The sequence below is a fragment of the Triturus cristatus genome, chromosome 4_1, assembly GCF_964204655.1.
Source record: "Triturus cristatus chromosome 4_1, aTriCri1.1, whole genome shotgun sequence".
In the NCBI taxonomy this organism is placed as follows: Eukaryota; Metazoa; Chordata; class Amphibia; order Caudata; family Salamandridae; genus Triturus; species Triturus cristatus.
In genome coordinates this window covers 1,105,677,350-1,105,690,652 of record NC_140585.1, presented here as the reverse complement: position 1 = coordinate 1,105,690,652, position 13,303 = coordinate 1,105,677,350, and the positions used below count along the sequence as shown (strand labels likewise).

Below are 13,303 nucleotides of genomic sequence, written 5' to 3'. Positions count from 1 at the left end.
GAGGCAACATTTTAAAACCCTGAGGTCGAGAATCAGTCATAAACGACCATCCTTTTTGTGAATGAGGAAGTACCGGGAGTAGAACCCATGACCCCTTTCCTGCTCGGGAAATATCTTAATTGCACCATTTTGAAGTAATAACATCACTTCCTGCTGAAGAAGCAGAAGCTGCTCTTCCAAGCAAAGGCCCTGATGGGGAGGTGAAGGAGGGGAAAACTCCTGGAAGGGTAGGGCATACCCATTTTCTATATTTAACACCCAGGTGTCTGTAGTAACCGACCTACAAAGAGGCAGAAAAAAGGTCACTGTCCTCCAACTGGAGCTGCATGCTCCAAGATGTCAGAGCTAGAGCTGCTTCCCTGCAACAATAATAGAATAGGTGGAAGAGGTGGAGGGGGAGAAGACTTGCTGATGGGCAGAACCCCGCAGACGACCTCTGCCCTTTCCCCTGTAAGACCTGTACAAGGGATTTGCCTGCTGTTGCTGCCCCAGTCGTCATCTGCCACAAAAGGACACGTTTTCTGCAACGCCTCGAAACCTGTGGAACTGTTTGAAGCTCCTGGGCTGGGTCTGGCGCCTTAAAGACCTTGCCGGTGCCTTGCTATCTATAAAGCACTGCAGTGCAGAATCCGCTTTAGCCCCTTACAAGCGGGATCCATCAAAAGGTAAGTCCAACAACGTAGCTGGAACATCCAGCCAGAAGCCCGAACCTCGCAACCATGCAGGCCTTCTCCTCGCCACAGATTACCCCATTGATCTGGTCACAGAGTCCACAGTGTCCAGTCCAGTTCCGGAAAATGCCCTTGAACCTCTGTGGGCAACTTCGGTACCACTCCTGGGTTGAGTCTATGAGGACATGGATGAAACGACCCAAGAGACATGTGGTGTTTGTGGATTTTAGGGCCATAGTCCCCGATGAGAAAACTTTCTTAGTTGACTGTTCCATACGTTTTTACTCTTTTTCAGCAGATGTAGAAGGAAAAGACCTGCAGACGGCTTAGCAAAACAAGAAGCCTGAACCACCAGGCTTTCTGGTGAAAGATGGGAGGACAGGAACACTTGATCCCCGGGAGCCATCTTGTATCTCCTAGCCGACATCCTGGAAACAGCAGGGGTGGACATTGGTTTCTGCCAAACATCCAAAATGCCTCACTGAAGGGCAGCAATGGTTCTGACACAGAAGTTGACGACTGAAGAACCTCTGTAAGAATGTTGGATTTCTACTCTGCTGTGGGAAGAGACAACTCTAAAAGGTCTGCAGCCTTTCAAATCACACCATGGTATGTGGTCACCTTAGATGACGTCAACTCACACTAAGAGGAGGTGTCTAGGCCACTAGCCTCTTAAAAACCCTCAAAATCGGGGTCAGGATCCACTATATCTCCTTCTTCAGCCCCTCCATGCTCATCCTGATATTCCTCTTCCTCCAACAGCCTTTGAGCCTCTTTCCGAAATCTCATCATCGGAGTAGGCACCAGTGACTTTGGAACAGGTGTCGAAGGAGGATCCACAGGAACAGGAGTCGAATTCGACAGAGTTCAAACCAGCGCCGGTTCGGATCCAGACAGTGTGGAAGAAGAACCATCCAATAGAACTCAACCCTCTAGAGACAGCAACAGCATTGATAACCTCGGCCTCGGAAGTGGCCAACACCCTGGAGCTTTAGGCATGAAAGGCATGAGCGGTGCCTGGGGTAAATGAGGATGAAATCTTCCCAGAGAATATGCTAACAGACCCATGGGACCAGCAGGTGCACCAGTAGGATTCGCAGCCCTCATAAACATGGGGAACATAGCATGAAAAAAATTTGATGGGTTCGGTCCCGGAGTCAGGAGTGCAGGATATGCCGGATCCAGAACAACAGGCTCTGGAGTTGTCTGTGGAGGCACCAAGCACAGCTCAGCTGCGGGGTCGGTGATTTCGGAGGTGGAGTAGCCAACCTCGGCGTAGGAGGCGGCGTAACATTCCTCGGAGCCGGAGAAGTCACTGCTCTCGGTACTGGAGATGAGGCTGGACTCACCCCTAGGACTGGGAGACACCGACTTCGGAGTTGCATCCCTCAAAGAACGATGCCAAGAACCATGGTGCTGCTTCTTCTTGTTTCTTGTATGACCTCGAAGTATGAGGCATCGGCGACTTCGATCAGGTCCGAGACCTCTTGCAACCTCTCTTTTACTTCTTGCTTTAGCCATGAACCCTTTTCTTCAGAGCCTTCAGATTCATCCATTTACACAAAGTACATGCGATCCGAGTACAGGGACCACAAACAATCCTAATGGGGTTTAGTGATGGACATCTGGCCCCCACATTCTCTGCATGGCTTGAATCCTAACTTTCTTGGAGTAATCATCTTCAATGGCTACAAAGTCACAGCAATAGTACCAAAGAAACTCCCAGAAATGGAGAGCCTGGGAAAAAAATGTTATGCCTCATTGGCGCAGAAAAAAGGAAACTGCCGCTAGCACACCGACAAGGTCTTCTTATGGCTTCGACGATGTCAACCGGAGTCGTGTGCGGAGCCGTTACATTGTGACGTCCTCATCGACGTGGGAGAGCTGAGGAGAAATGTTTCTGTGGAATGCTGCGCATTGGGATAATTCAAAAGGTGAGGAATCCACAGGCAGATGTATACATCAGAACAATTATTTTCTCTACCTTACATTACTTAATCAAAGCAAACATATCATATCATCAGTTCCCTCAGTGTTTTGGCTTGCTGCCAAAGATGTTGTGTTTGAAATGAAAACCAGTTGCTCAATTCCATAAAAAACATGCAGCAGACATGTATTAATCATGGATAATGCAAGAAAATATCTCATTCTGTTACTCACCGAAATTAGTTGAAACCATGCTTCGGATAGAATCACAAAAACCAGTAATTATTCGAATAGGTCGACTGGTCGAAAAGTCAACTAATAGCAGATGACCTCCACCTGTTCCAATCCATAGGGCAGTATTTTTTTGCAGAAAGAGTGCCTTCACTCGTGCTAAATAATCCACCTCCTGTTTTGACTCTTTGCTTTTCATTCCAACATCCCTAAAAATCAAGAAATATTTTAATGTTAACCTTTTCTCATCATTAGCCCAAAGGAACAAGTCACTTACCTTTGGGAAAGCTCCTCTGGTGGATATTCTAAATAACTGCAAATTCCTTACCTTTGAAACATACACAGGCGCTAGGCTGAATCTGGAAGATTTTTCAGCATAGCCCCTGCCTGCTGGTAGGTTGCATGGCGCAGCTACACGTCCATTCTGCTGTTGTCCGTGCAGCAAGTGACAACTAGAGCCGCATATAGGAACCAGATAAGCATGCTAATGTCAGTTTCTTTCTGGACATGGTCTGAACTCTCAGATACAGACACCAAAGACCAATTGTGAGGAAAGCAGTTTATCATATCATGTGGTTGTGAGGTTTCACCATGTAATAAACTCACTACCTCTGTGTCCAGTCAGATTTAAATGAAAAACCTTAGCTCAACCCTTGGTGGCTGTGGCTCTGAGCATTCAGGCTTTATCAAAGGAACAAGGGTAAAGCACTAAGAAATACCAAAACAATTGAATAATAAAAACCCCAAAGCAATTTATAAAAAGAGGTTGCATTTTTATCTTCATCTTATCAATGGTACCTCAATGACAAAAATGACAAAAATCCACTGGAGTGTTTGGGAGATATGAATTGTTAAAGAAAATAACAGTTTTTCTTCATACAGAGCATTGTATCACTGTAATTGACCATGCTCACGGTCAAAATTAACAAACTTTGGAAAACCTTTTTATAGTTGTCAACTACTACTACGGCTTGCTTTGGGGAGACCAACTCCGGCAGGGACCAAGTCACAGAAGTCAAAGAGGCTTGGTTGGACAGTTACCTTGCGGTCAAAGCAGTCTCTAGTCCAGTTCCAGTTTCTGGGCAAACCACTATAGGCTTCAAGTGTCCGGATGCGAGGTGTAAGAAAATACTTGTTTTTTCATGATCATACCTAAAGGTTCTGACTCGTGCTGGTTTTTCGATTATGAGAGTGCACTAAGGACAGCTAACCATGGCACTCTGCATGCCAACACAATGGTAGCAGCCTTGGATGTTGTGGAGTGAGCCCTTAATCCTTTAGAGGGCCTTATTTGGGCCAGCGCAAAACAGCTCTTTGTGCAGAGGGCTATCCACCTGGGTAGTGTCCTCTTCTGCACTGCCTAGCCTTTCTTTGACCCAGAGAACTCCATAAAGAGCTGATCATGAACCCAACAGTCTTTGGAGTGATCAATGAAATATCTCAGTGCTCTTTTGGGGTGAAAATGATGGGAATCTCTCCTCTTTCATTTCAAGGGGTGAGGTGTAGAAAGAAATATCAAGAGTGTGAAAGACTGGACGACGTAAAAGGGAGCTACTCTAGTTCGTAGCACCAAATTGTCCTGAAAGATGGTGAAGTTGGGTGGCTGCACTGAATTACCTTAAAACTCACTCAAGTGACGAACTGAAGTAACCACAATAAGGAAAATTGTCTTCAGGGTCAGGAGACACAGGCAATAGCTGTCTAATGGTTCAAACAGGGTACACATAAGGAAAGTAAGGCCCAGATTAAGATCCCTCTGAGGTATCAGAAAAGACTTTGGGGGAACCACTTGAACCAAACCTTTGAGGGAACACATCACAATGGGCGACCTGAACTGGATGGCTGGTCCAGCATCTGCAAAATAGCTGAAAGGACCAACAGTGTCCACTGGAAGTCATTACTGGGCCAAGGACAAAACAAACAGCAACACATCCAACCCATGGATCTCATCTACATGTGGCGCTGATGCTAGTACCAAGCACTCCGCCTATGCAGGCGATTGTGTTCAGGCCTGACCACATGAAGTACTTGGCCGAGTACTGGCCATATTGAATGGTCTGTGCCAATTTGTGCAGAATTCTTCTGGAACTGCTGGTAAGATTTCAGTGTGCGAGTTTCATAAGGCATGGGAGTATCTGCCTAGCAAATAGTTGGTGCTGATATAAAGTGCAAGGCTAGTGGAAGAAAGCATCCTATTCCCAAGTGCCTTAATTATATTTAACTCTGTCAGGAGTATGACGGAAACAAATTGGGGTTAAACATGCTCATGGATGCCTTTAATATCATGCTGTCAGGAGGAGGGTGCTACATTAATAAAGCATGGTCACCCGGTGTGGGTCCGTGATGTGTGCCTCATGTCTGTTCACTAGTGGACACCTTCAGGGTTCCCTCCAAGAGCCCTTGATGGTGTCAGTTAAATCCAAGCTGAAAAGCAGTAGGGATTCTGATGAGGAATGTTCGTATTGGAAGACCTCTGTAAGGACATTGGTTTTTAACTCAATGGAAAGTAACTGTAGATTTGAAACTTTTGCGCCTGTCTAATGTCAATGGTGAACGAAGTAGATTCCTCGTGGAATGCTCAAGGGGTAAGATAGCCCGATTACAGGGGAAGCGTTCAACCCAATGACCTTTTGTAGGTCCACTTAAAAACTGTCTGCATCATCACCTTCATCGTCAGTTAATTGGCTCCAATCAGAGTCTGATCTGAAAGCTGGTGAAGCACTGCTCCTCAACAAGGGTACTGTTTTGTGAGAATTATTGGGGCTGGGTGTATTGGAAATGTGCCAGATATGGCTTTGGCCGAGGTCGAGATTGATTTGGTTTGGAGTTGGACAGAACAATGGACTCGATCTCAAGTGCTGGTGCCAGCATCAACACAGTTGGATCCCACAAGAATCATGGTGCTGCATGTGGAGTCAACTCTAAAGCTGGAGCTGAATCTGAAGCAGTTTGGGAAGCAAAGCAAGAGTACAGACTGTGCAGAGGATATAACAGCCATCGTTAACCTGACTGCAGATCTGCAGGGTATGAAGGCACACCAATAGAGTGCCAAAGATGTGGAGCATGGCCTCCTTGGATACCTTCATCTGCTGTGGCATTATCAGCAGATTAGAAATTTGAGGAGTGCCAGGACAAGCTGCAGAATCGACTCCTGGATAGGAGATGGGTAGCAAGGTCCATGAAAATTATTCTGGATCCAGACTGGCACCTGGGGATATTCTAAATATGAGGAATCTGTGGTTAGACTCATTCATCAGAAAGTTTTGTTTACTGCAACTGCTTCCTTCCTAGGACAATATATCTAACATTGTTCTGCATCTCATCAAAAGCAACATCTATTGCTTTCTCTCTTGCCACATTCATGATGACTCAACTAAAGTAAAACAGCATGCAAACAAAATAACAAAATTGATTTTAAGGAATGTAAAAAAGTAACTACAAAATTAGTATTACTTTGAAAATGTTTGTATACTTTCTAAGCATGTTTTTAAGCTTAAACTTAAAGTTAGATTCTGGACAAATGAATTATAGAGAATCTTGAACAACCTATACAGTAAAAAGGTATATCCCAACTATGCCACTTACTTCTAGGGGTGGGTGAAGTTGCAGGGTTTTCCTATTTTTGAGAATACATATTTCTCGCAAAAAGTATGCAGAGAAAATTAAGTGGCTAAGTTCAAAATGAGTGGCTTTTAATGTGGAAATCGGGATGTTGGCTAGTAATTTATGCTGCTCTATGCACAAGGAAAATCTAAGCAAGGTGCACAATTGTGTACAAATTACTAGCCATTTACTGCCTCAACAGGATTTCTGAGTACTAACAAGAATGGAAAGAGACCATTGCAATTTTCAAGTGGGCGTCATTAGTCACTCCACCATGGAGGGGTGAGGGACAGAGGATCAGGCTGTGGCCAAAAGCAGTCATGGGGTAGGCGACGCAGGGGAGGACGCAGTGCATGGTGCACTGTCAATGTTCTGTAGTGGCTATGTCTAATTCTTTCTTGTGAGTAAATTTGCTACGTCATAACCCAAGAAGTGGAGTCAATTGCCTTTGGTGGGCGAGACGAACATTTTATTAGAGTATACCGCATCACCATAGCATGAGTGAGCACACTTAAGGCTAAATAAGGTATGCACTTGCACATAAAATGTTTTCTACTTACTGGCACCAAGTGGCTCTCTGAAGTGAAAACTGTGTGCGTTGGCATAGGAAAAGTGAGAAACCCCATGAACTAAGGATAGCCTAATAATCCAAAACTCTGAAAGACAACACTCACTAAATTAAAACTTTCTACCACCCATCCTCTTTCTTATACCCCAATTAATATGCCCAGCCATACTACAGAGGTACATACTGTACTGATTTTAATCATTTTTAACAGTTTGAGGAAAGCCAATTAAATCACTTACATAAAACTTATCATAAGAATGGTTCAGTGATATGCTGTTCAGCCATTCCATAATTACCAGCACAATGCCTATTATAATAGCACTCCAACCACCCACCTTTGTATAATCAGCGCTTAATTAATGCATTTTCAGGCCCCAGATGAGGTGCATATTTTGTGCCTCCTCTTATATTTTTCTGAACATAAATCATGCACCAATGCCTCATTTAACAAGGCTATCGGCAGACCCAACTTCACTTCTTCTGCCATGAGGAGGGAAAGAGGAAGTTACTTATCCTTAATAAAGTTTTGTTCCAGTGGAAATTATATCCTCACACAGATTCATCATCTCTGTGTTAACGTTGGATCGAGAGTTTTTACAACAATATCTGTCATTTAGCATGTATGAACTCATAGTAGACGCATAGCTGCTTGACTCTACAATTTCCATATAGATGCTACCTACAACTATGCCTACTATGCCTACTTTTACCTGCTTGACAGAGGCAATGAGGAAAAATAGGGAGCTAAGAACATAAGCATTGGCATAGCCAATAGTAGGTCTCTCCTACGAGAGAGCTACTGGCTTCGTCAATGTATTTTACCCATGTTGTACAGCAGTGCAGCTGCTGAGAAGCACAGCTGAATAAAAAAAAATCAATCACTGGCAAAGCCAATAGCTTTCACTTATGCAAGAGCTATTTGCTTTGTCAGTGTATTTTACCCATGTTGTACAACAGCACAGCTGCTGTGCAGCATGGCTGAAGAACATAAAAAGAGAGCTATGATTGCCAGGGTCAAAGTATTTTTATGTGTGATGGACAGGAGGGGGCAAGCAACAACTGAGGAGAGGCACGGGACAAGCAAATCAATGAGGGAGGCGGCGGCGGGAGGGAAGAGACAAGCAACAACAATGCAGGAGGGGTGTGGAGGGTTGGGGCAAGCTAAAACAAGGTTAGAGGGCAGAAGGGATAGGGCAAGCATCAACAATGCAGGAGAGGGGCAGGAGGGACAGGGTAAGCAACGGCAATATGGAAGTGGGGCTGGTGGGATGGGGCAAACAAGCAACACCACAGGAGGGGAGAAAGCAATAGGATGGAGTGGATGAGATGGCCTGCAAACTCATGCCGTTGTATGGAGTGCTGCAGGGCTACAACTAAAAGAACAAGTATTGGCAATGACAACTGGTCTAGCTGTAAAGGAATGGTGTATGGTAATGTAAAGCATTACAAGTATATAGCCTGGGAACAGATATCTATTTGTGTGGAAGTGTAGGAAAGTGGCTCTATATATACTGTTCCCAAATAGGTACAGTGTGTATAGAGTCCACAGTCCCCAGAGGTTTGGCAGAGGCTAAAGTTAGATATAACCTTACTCTCTTAAATGGTAGCTTGGTCGAGCAGTAAGGCAGTATCAGAGGACAGTGTAAAGCATTTGTTGTACACACTCAGTCAGCAAATGGTCTCACACACTCAAGAACTGAACTCTAGGCCAATGGTTTGTATAAAAATTATGTGGTTGTTTTATTTTAGAACCAACAATAGGTATCAAAAATATACTTTCTTAGAATGAGATGCTTTTGTTATATACTTTGCAAAAGACAATTGACTTGGAATGCAATAGTTACAGTTTGTTGCAATAGGCAACACAATTTCAAATACAATAATACATTGAGCTCAAAGGGAATTTTAAGTTATATGCAATTGATTACTCTCAGGATAACCTTTTCTAACTCCAGGACTGGATCCTAGATTCAGTCCTGGGACAGTTCTTGGAAACAGGTGAATACATACTTCTTAGTTACTGTTGTGACTTTTAAGCAATATTTTGCTATTTCAAAAGTTGACACTTATAAACCTTTTCTAATCAAATTACCAATGTTATCCTATGGAGGGAAATTCACTTAGCAGGTAAGTGGGGTTATGGTTACTTTTTCTAGGCCAGTGTTGGATCCTAGATCCAGCACTAGTGTACCACCTGTAAGCAGTTGAGAAACTGCATTTAAGTTACACAGGCAATTTTTAAGGAATATTTATAAGTTTGCAAAATCGACACTTAGAAGAAATTTCACAGAAAACCAGTCAATGGTTTCCTATGGGAGAAAATTGAGTTAGTGGTAAGTACGGTCGTAAGTACTTTTCAGGGTCAGTGCTGGGCACCAAGATCCAGCACTGGGATCTCTCCTAATAGCAGGTGAGTATTTCCGTTTTTGTTACTTGGTTGATTTTAGGTGAATATTTTAAAGTTTAGAAACTCCACACTTAAAAGAAATTTCAAGAGAAACCAGTCAATGTTACCCTATGGAAGAAAAGTGAGTTATCAGCTTTTGGGTAAGTACTCGACTGGCAGAGTTAAGGTTCCGGGCATAGACTTAGGGGTCTCCCAGGGGCAGGTAAGTACAGTTGTTACACCCTTAGCGGCACTGGGGCGGCCGGGTGCAGAGTGAGTTAGGCCCAATGTTATCCTATGGGAGGCAGGGGCCCTTGGTTGGTGGCTGCTGACTAGCAGGCCACGCGGCTGTGGGAGCTGGGCTCCTGGTCACTTGCTCAGGGCAAATGGGGAAGTAGGTAGGAGTAGAAGTTACACTGCCAGGGCCACTCGGGCAGCTGGGTGCAGGGTGCTTTTGAGCCTTCGGGCGCTCAATGGATTGCTATGGAAAAGCTCAAGGACGAACAAAGGCTGCAAGCTCGGGGATTAAGATTCTTCAGGTGCCACCACCACTTCGAGAGGTAAGTTGGGTAGTTGGAGGATAGGTAGGTACCCAGGAGTCGGGCACAGGGGGCCGCAGGGTGCCGGGTGCAGGGGTGCCTTTTGGTGTCGGGAAATCTTACCCTCTGTTGATCGCGGTTGGGGGGGTCCCTGGTTCTGAGGCTGCAGGCGTCATCAGGAGCGTCGAGGTGGGTCCTTGGGTGCCAGATTCGGGGTCACAGTTGACGAAGGGACATCCTCGGGGTCTTTGTCCACTCTGGCACAGGCAAGGCTTGACGGGTGCAGAGTGTTCAGGGTTCGCGGTTCCGGGCTGATGCCAGGGGTTAGATACTTGCTTTGAGCAGAGCCACTGCTCGTGGGAGTCCCAGGTGCTCAAAGTCACAAGGTAGCCAGGTCCTCCGGGGTTTGTGAGGTTGCTGGCCACAGGAGGTGCCGGGATTTAGCAGGAGCCGGTTCGAGGGTCGAAAGGCTGGTAGGGCTGGGGCCAAAGCAGTTGGTGTCTTCCTCTTCTTAGCAGCTGCACGGCAGGTCTTCTTTCTTCTTTCTTCTTTGCTGTTTTAGGATCTGGAATCTGAGCAAGGAAGGTTCAGGGTGCCCCTAAATACTAAATTTAGGGGTGTTACACTGGGCCCTGTCCTGGGGTGGGTACTCCCCCTATCCTGCCACTCTCCTGTGGGAGGGGGGCACTGGCCTAGTCCTGATTGGGTAGGGCTCCCCATCTTCAAGATGGCGAGGGCCTGGAGATGTGCTTCACCTCGCCTCCCCCACCTGAGGGGTTGGGTTGGCAGGACTGGCACATCCCTTGTCCTTACTTGGAGTTTCCGGCCAGTCTTCCCGCCAGAGTGGGGGTCAGAACCGGTGGGGGCCAGTTGCTGAGTCCAGCAAGTGGCCTGGAGAAGCTCACAAAGGCAGCATGCCTTTGAAGCTTCCCCCTGCCCATCCTGGGGGAGGAGACCTAGCACCTCGCCCGGGATGTTCATTGTTGCAGGCCCAGGAGAGTGGGGGCTCTCCACCCAGGGGTCCAGCAACATGTCTGCTGTGTGGCAGCCTAGGCAGCCTCTCAGACAAGACGTGGATTGTAGGTTAGGTTTCAGGGGGCATCTCTAAGATGCCCTCTGTAGTGCTTTGTACATTAAATCCCACACTGGCATCAGTCGGGTTTAATGTGCTGAAAAGTTTGATACCAAACTTCTCAGTCTTCACTGTTGCCATTATGGTGCTGTGGAGTTCGTGTTTGACGAGCTCCCAGCACCATATACTCTTAAATAGCAGCACTGCACTTACAGTGCCCAGGAATGGACCTGGGTACTGTAGGGCCACAGGGCAAATGCTCCTGTGCTCACACCACTGGCATAGGGCACCCAGCTAGAGGGGTGGCTGATGTATGCCAGGGCAGTGTAGGTTGTGGGCATGGCACACAGGGATATGTGCCATGTCGACTCTTTGTTTTGTCTTGTACCCAGACACTCAGCCTGCAAGGGCAGTGTGTTTGTGCTAGGGTACAGGGCCTCTGAGGGTGGCACAGTAACTGCCGCAACCTTTAGAGGCCTTCCCTGGTCACAAGGCCCTGGGTACCTAGGTTACCATTTACCAGGGGCTGACATGTGGCCAGGGTTTGCCAATTTGGGTTTTAGGTTTTAGGGAAGGAACATAGGCCCTGGGCACCTGATTGGCAGGTGTCCAGGGCACACTCAGTCAAAGTACATTCAGCAATTTATCAAAAAGTGGTGGCATGCCATGCAAGAAAGATGGCACTTTCTCACAGGAAGCAAAGAACTGTAACACAAGTGCACTGTCAAGCCAGACCTAAAAATCCATGTTGGTTAATGACTGCCCTCCACTGATCTGTGCTGCTGCTGGAAGAAAAACACATAAATTATCTAGTCATCGGGGTGTGGCCAAGTACCGAACGAAGATGGCCGCGTACAGTGAGGCTCCGAGATCCGTCCCTCCCCCGCGTCTATCCTGAGGAATGATTCGTCCTGTCTGAAGGCAGCCCCGTAGGTTGGAAGGATAGCGGCGTTCAACTCGCCCATCCCGGCCCGCCTCGTAGGTCGGACGTGAAAGTTATTGGCCCTGGGAAGTTGAGGCCTGCTGCCTGATGGAGAGCCGGGACCCACAGTGACTGGGGACGCCGGAACAGGGACCCGATCAGGCTGACGTCATGGCGCGGCCACGATCTGCTTGGTGTTGCACTGCGGGGTTGCGAATGAGGTCCCACTACTGCGGCAGCGACCGGAGGCCTCAGAAATAGCTCCGGTGAGGAAGCAGTCGTCAATGCGGGCATCAAGCGCGACCGCCGCAAATCTGTAAATGGCGGCGGCGCACTCTTAACACTAACGGGTCCCGCTCTGCTTTTCCCATCAGTGACTGTCCATATCATGTACTCAGGACAGCACGGGCCTTGCTGAGTCCACTTGTTGCTCGTAGGAGGCTCGGAGTGCTCCCCCAGAGGATCAAGAGGGGCTCTGTGTGGATTGGTGGCAGTCCGTTTTTCATCCTGGGACCACACCAGCTCTAGGCCAGTAAAGTGGAAGTCGAGCTCCCCGGGGGCCGGTGGAGGGTACGCCGTTGGGCACGATAGCTATTAATGCCCCTGCATCTGTGTATACCCAGACGGCTAGTCCCGGCATTATAGCAGCCACAAAGGCCCGATTTGAAGTGTGCTTCCCCCTGGTGGGTGACGGAGTGGTGCTGGACCCCCTGGTGCCCGGGCCTTGATACTGGTGCCCGTGCCGGCTGGCACCACTGCTGCGAGCTGAAAGGGGCTGGGGGCTGAGGGAGGCTGACGGCTGAGAAAGGCGGCGCTCTGGTTTGCCCCGGCTGGGAGCATACTCTGGACTCTACAATGGAGTGCGCCAAAGGATCCGGGGCCCGTGGGTCGAAACCAGTGCAGACCAACAAACTGGACTGATACACGGTTTCTAAAGACGCACAGCTAAGGCGTTACTGAGGGTAAGTAACTTGTTAATCTGACAGAGACTTATAGCAGCAGATTCCTTACCTTAGAATGCATACCCAAGCAATACCTCCCCAGAGGTTGGTCTGCGGACCAATTTCACATGAGGAAGTCACGCAGGATTGAATGGGCAAATTGCTTATCGCTACACACCTGACTGTTCAGGATGTAATGTGAGCAAAGAAGCCCACGTTGCCACCTGGCAGGTATCAACGACCGGAACACTGCATGCTTGGTTGCAGCTTTAGCTATGATGGAATTAGCGCACAACCCCTCAGGGGGCTTCTCCCTAGCCAATATGTAGCAGATGTTGACACAGAGCACAACCCATCCTGAGATGGTCCTCTTCTGTACAGCCTGTCACTTCTTCTCCCAAACATACCCCACGAAGAGTAGGCCATTCACCCGGAACTATTGTG

The 13,303-nt window shown here is 47.4% G+C and overlaps 1 protein-coding gene across 1 annotated transcript in view; it reads right to left on the bottom strand.

The window, feature by feature from the left end:
* The window catches only part of LRRK2 (leucine rich repeat kinase 2), a 1,602,077-nt gene that overhangs the window by 91,778 nt on the left and 1,496,996 nt on the right, over window positions 1-13,303 (bottom strand). Inside the window, exon 49 of the mRNA XM_085654107.1 lies at window positions 2,832-3,037. Coding sequence (XP_085510233.1) covers window positions 2,832-3,037 — 206 coding nt within the window. The remainder of the gene's footprint in view (window positions 1-2,831; window positions 3,038-13,303) is intronic.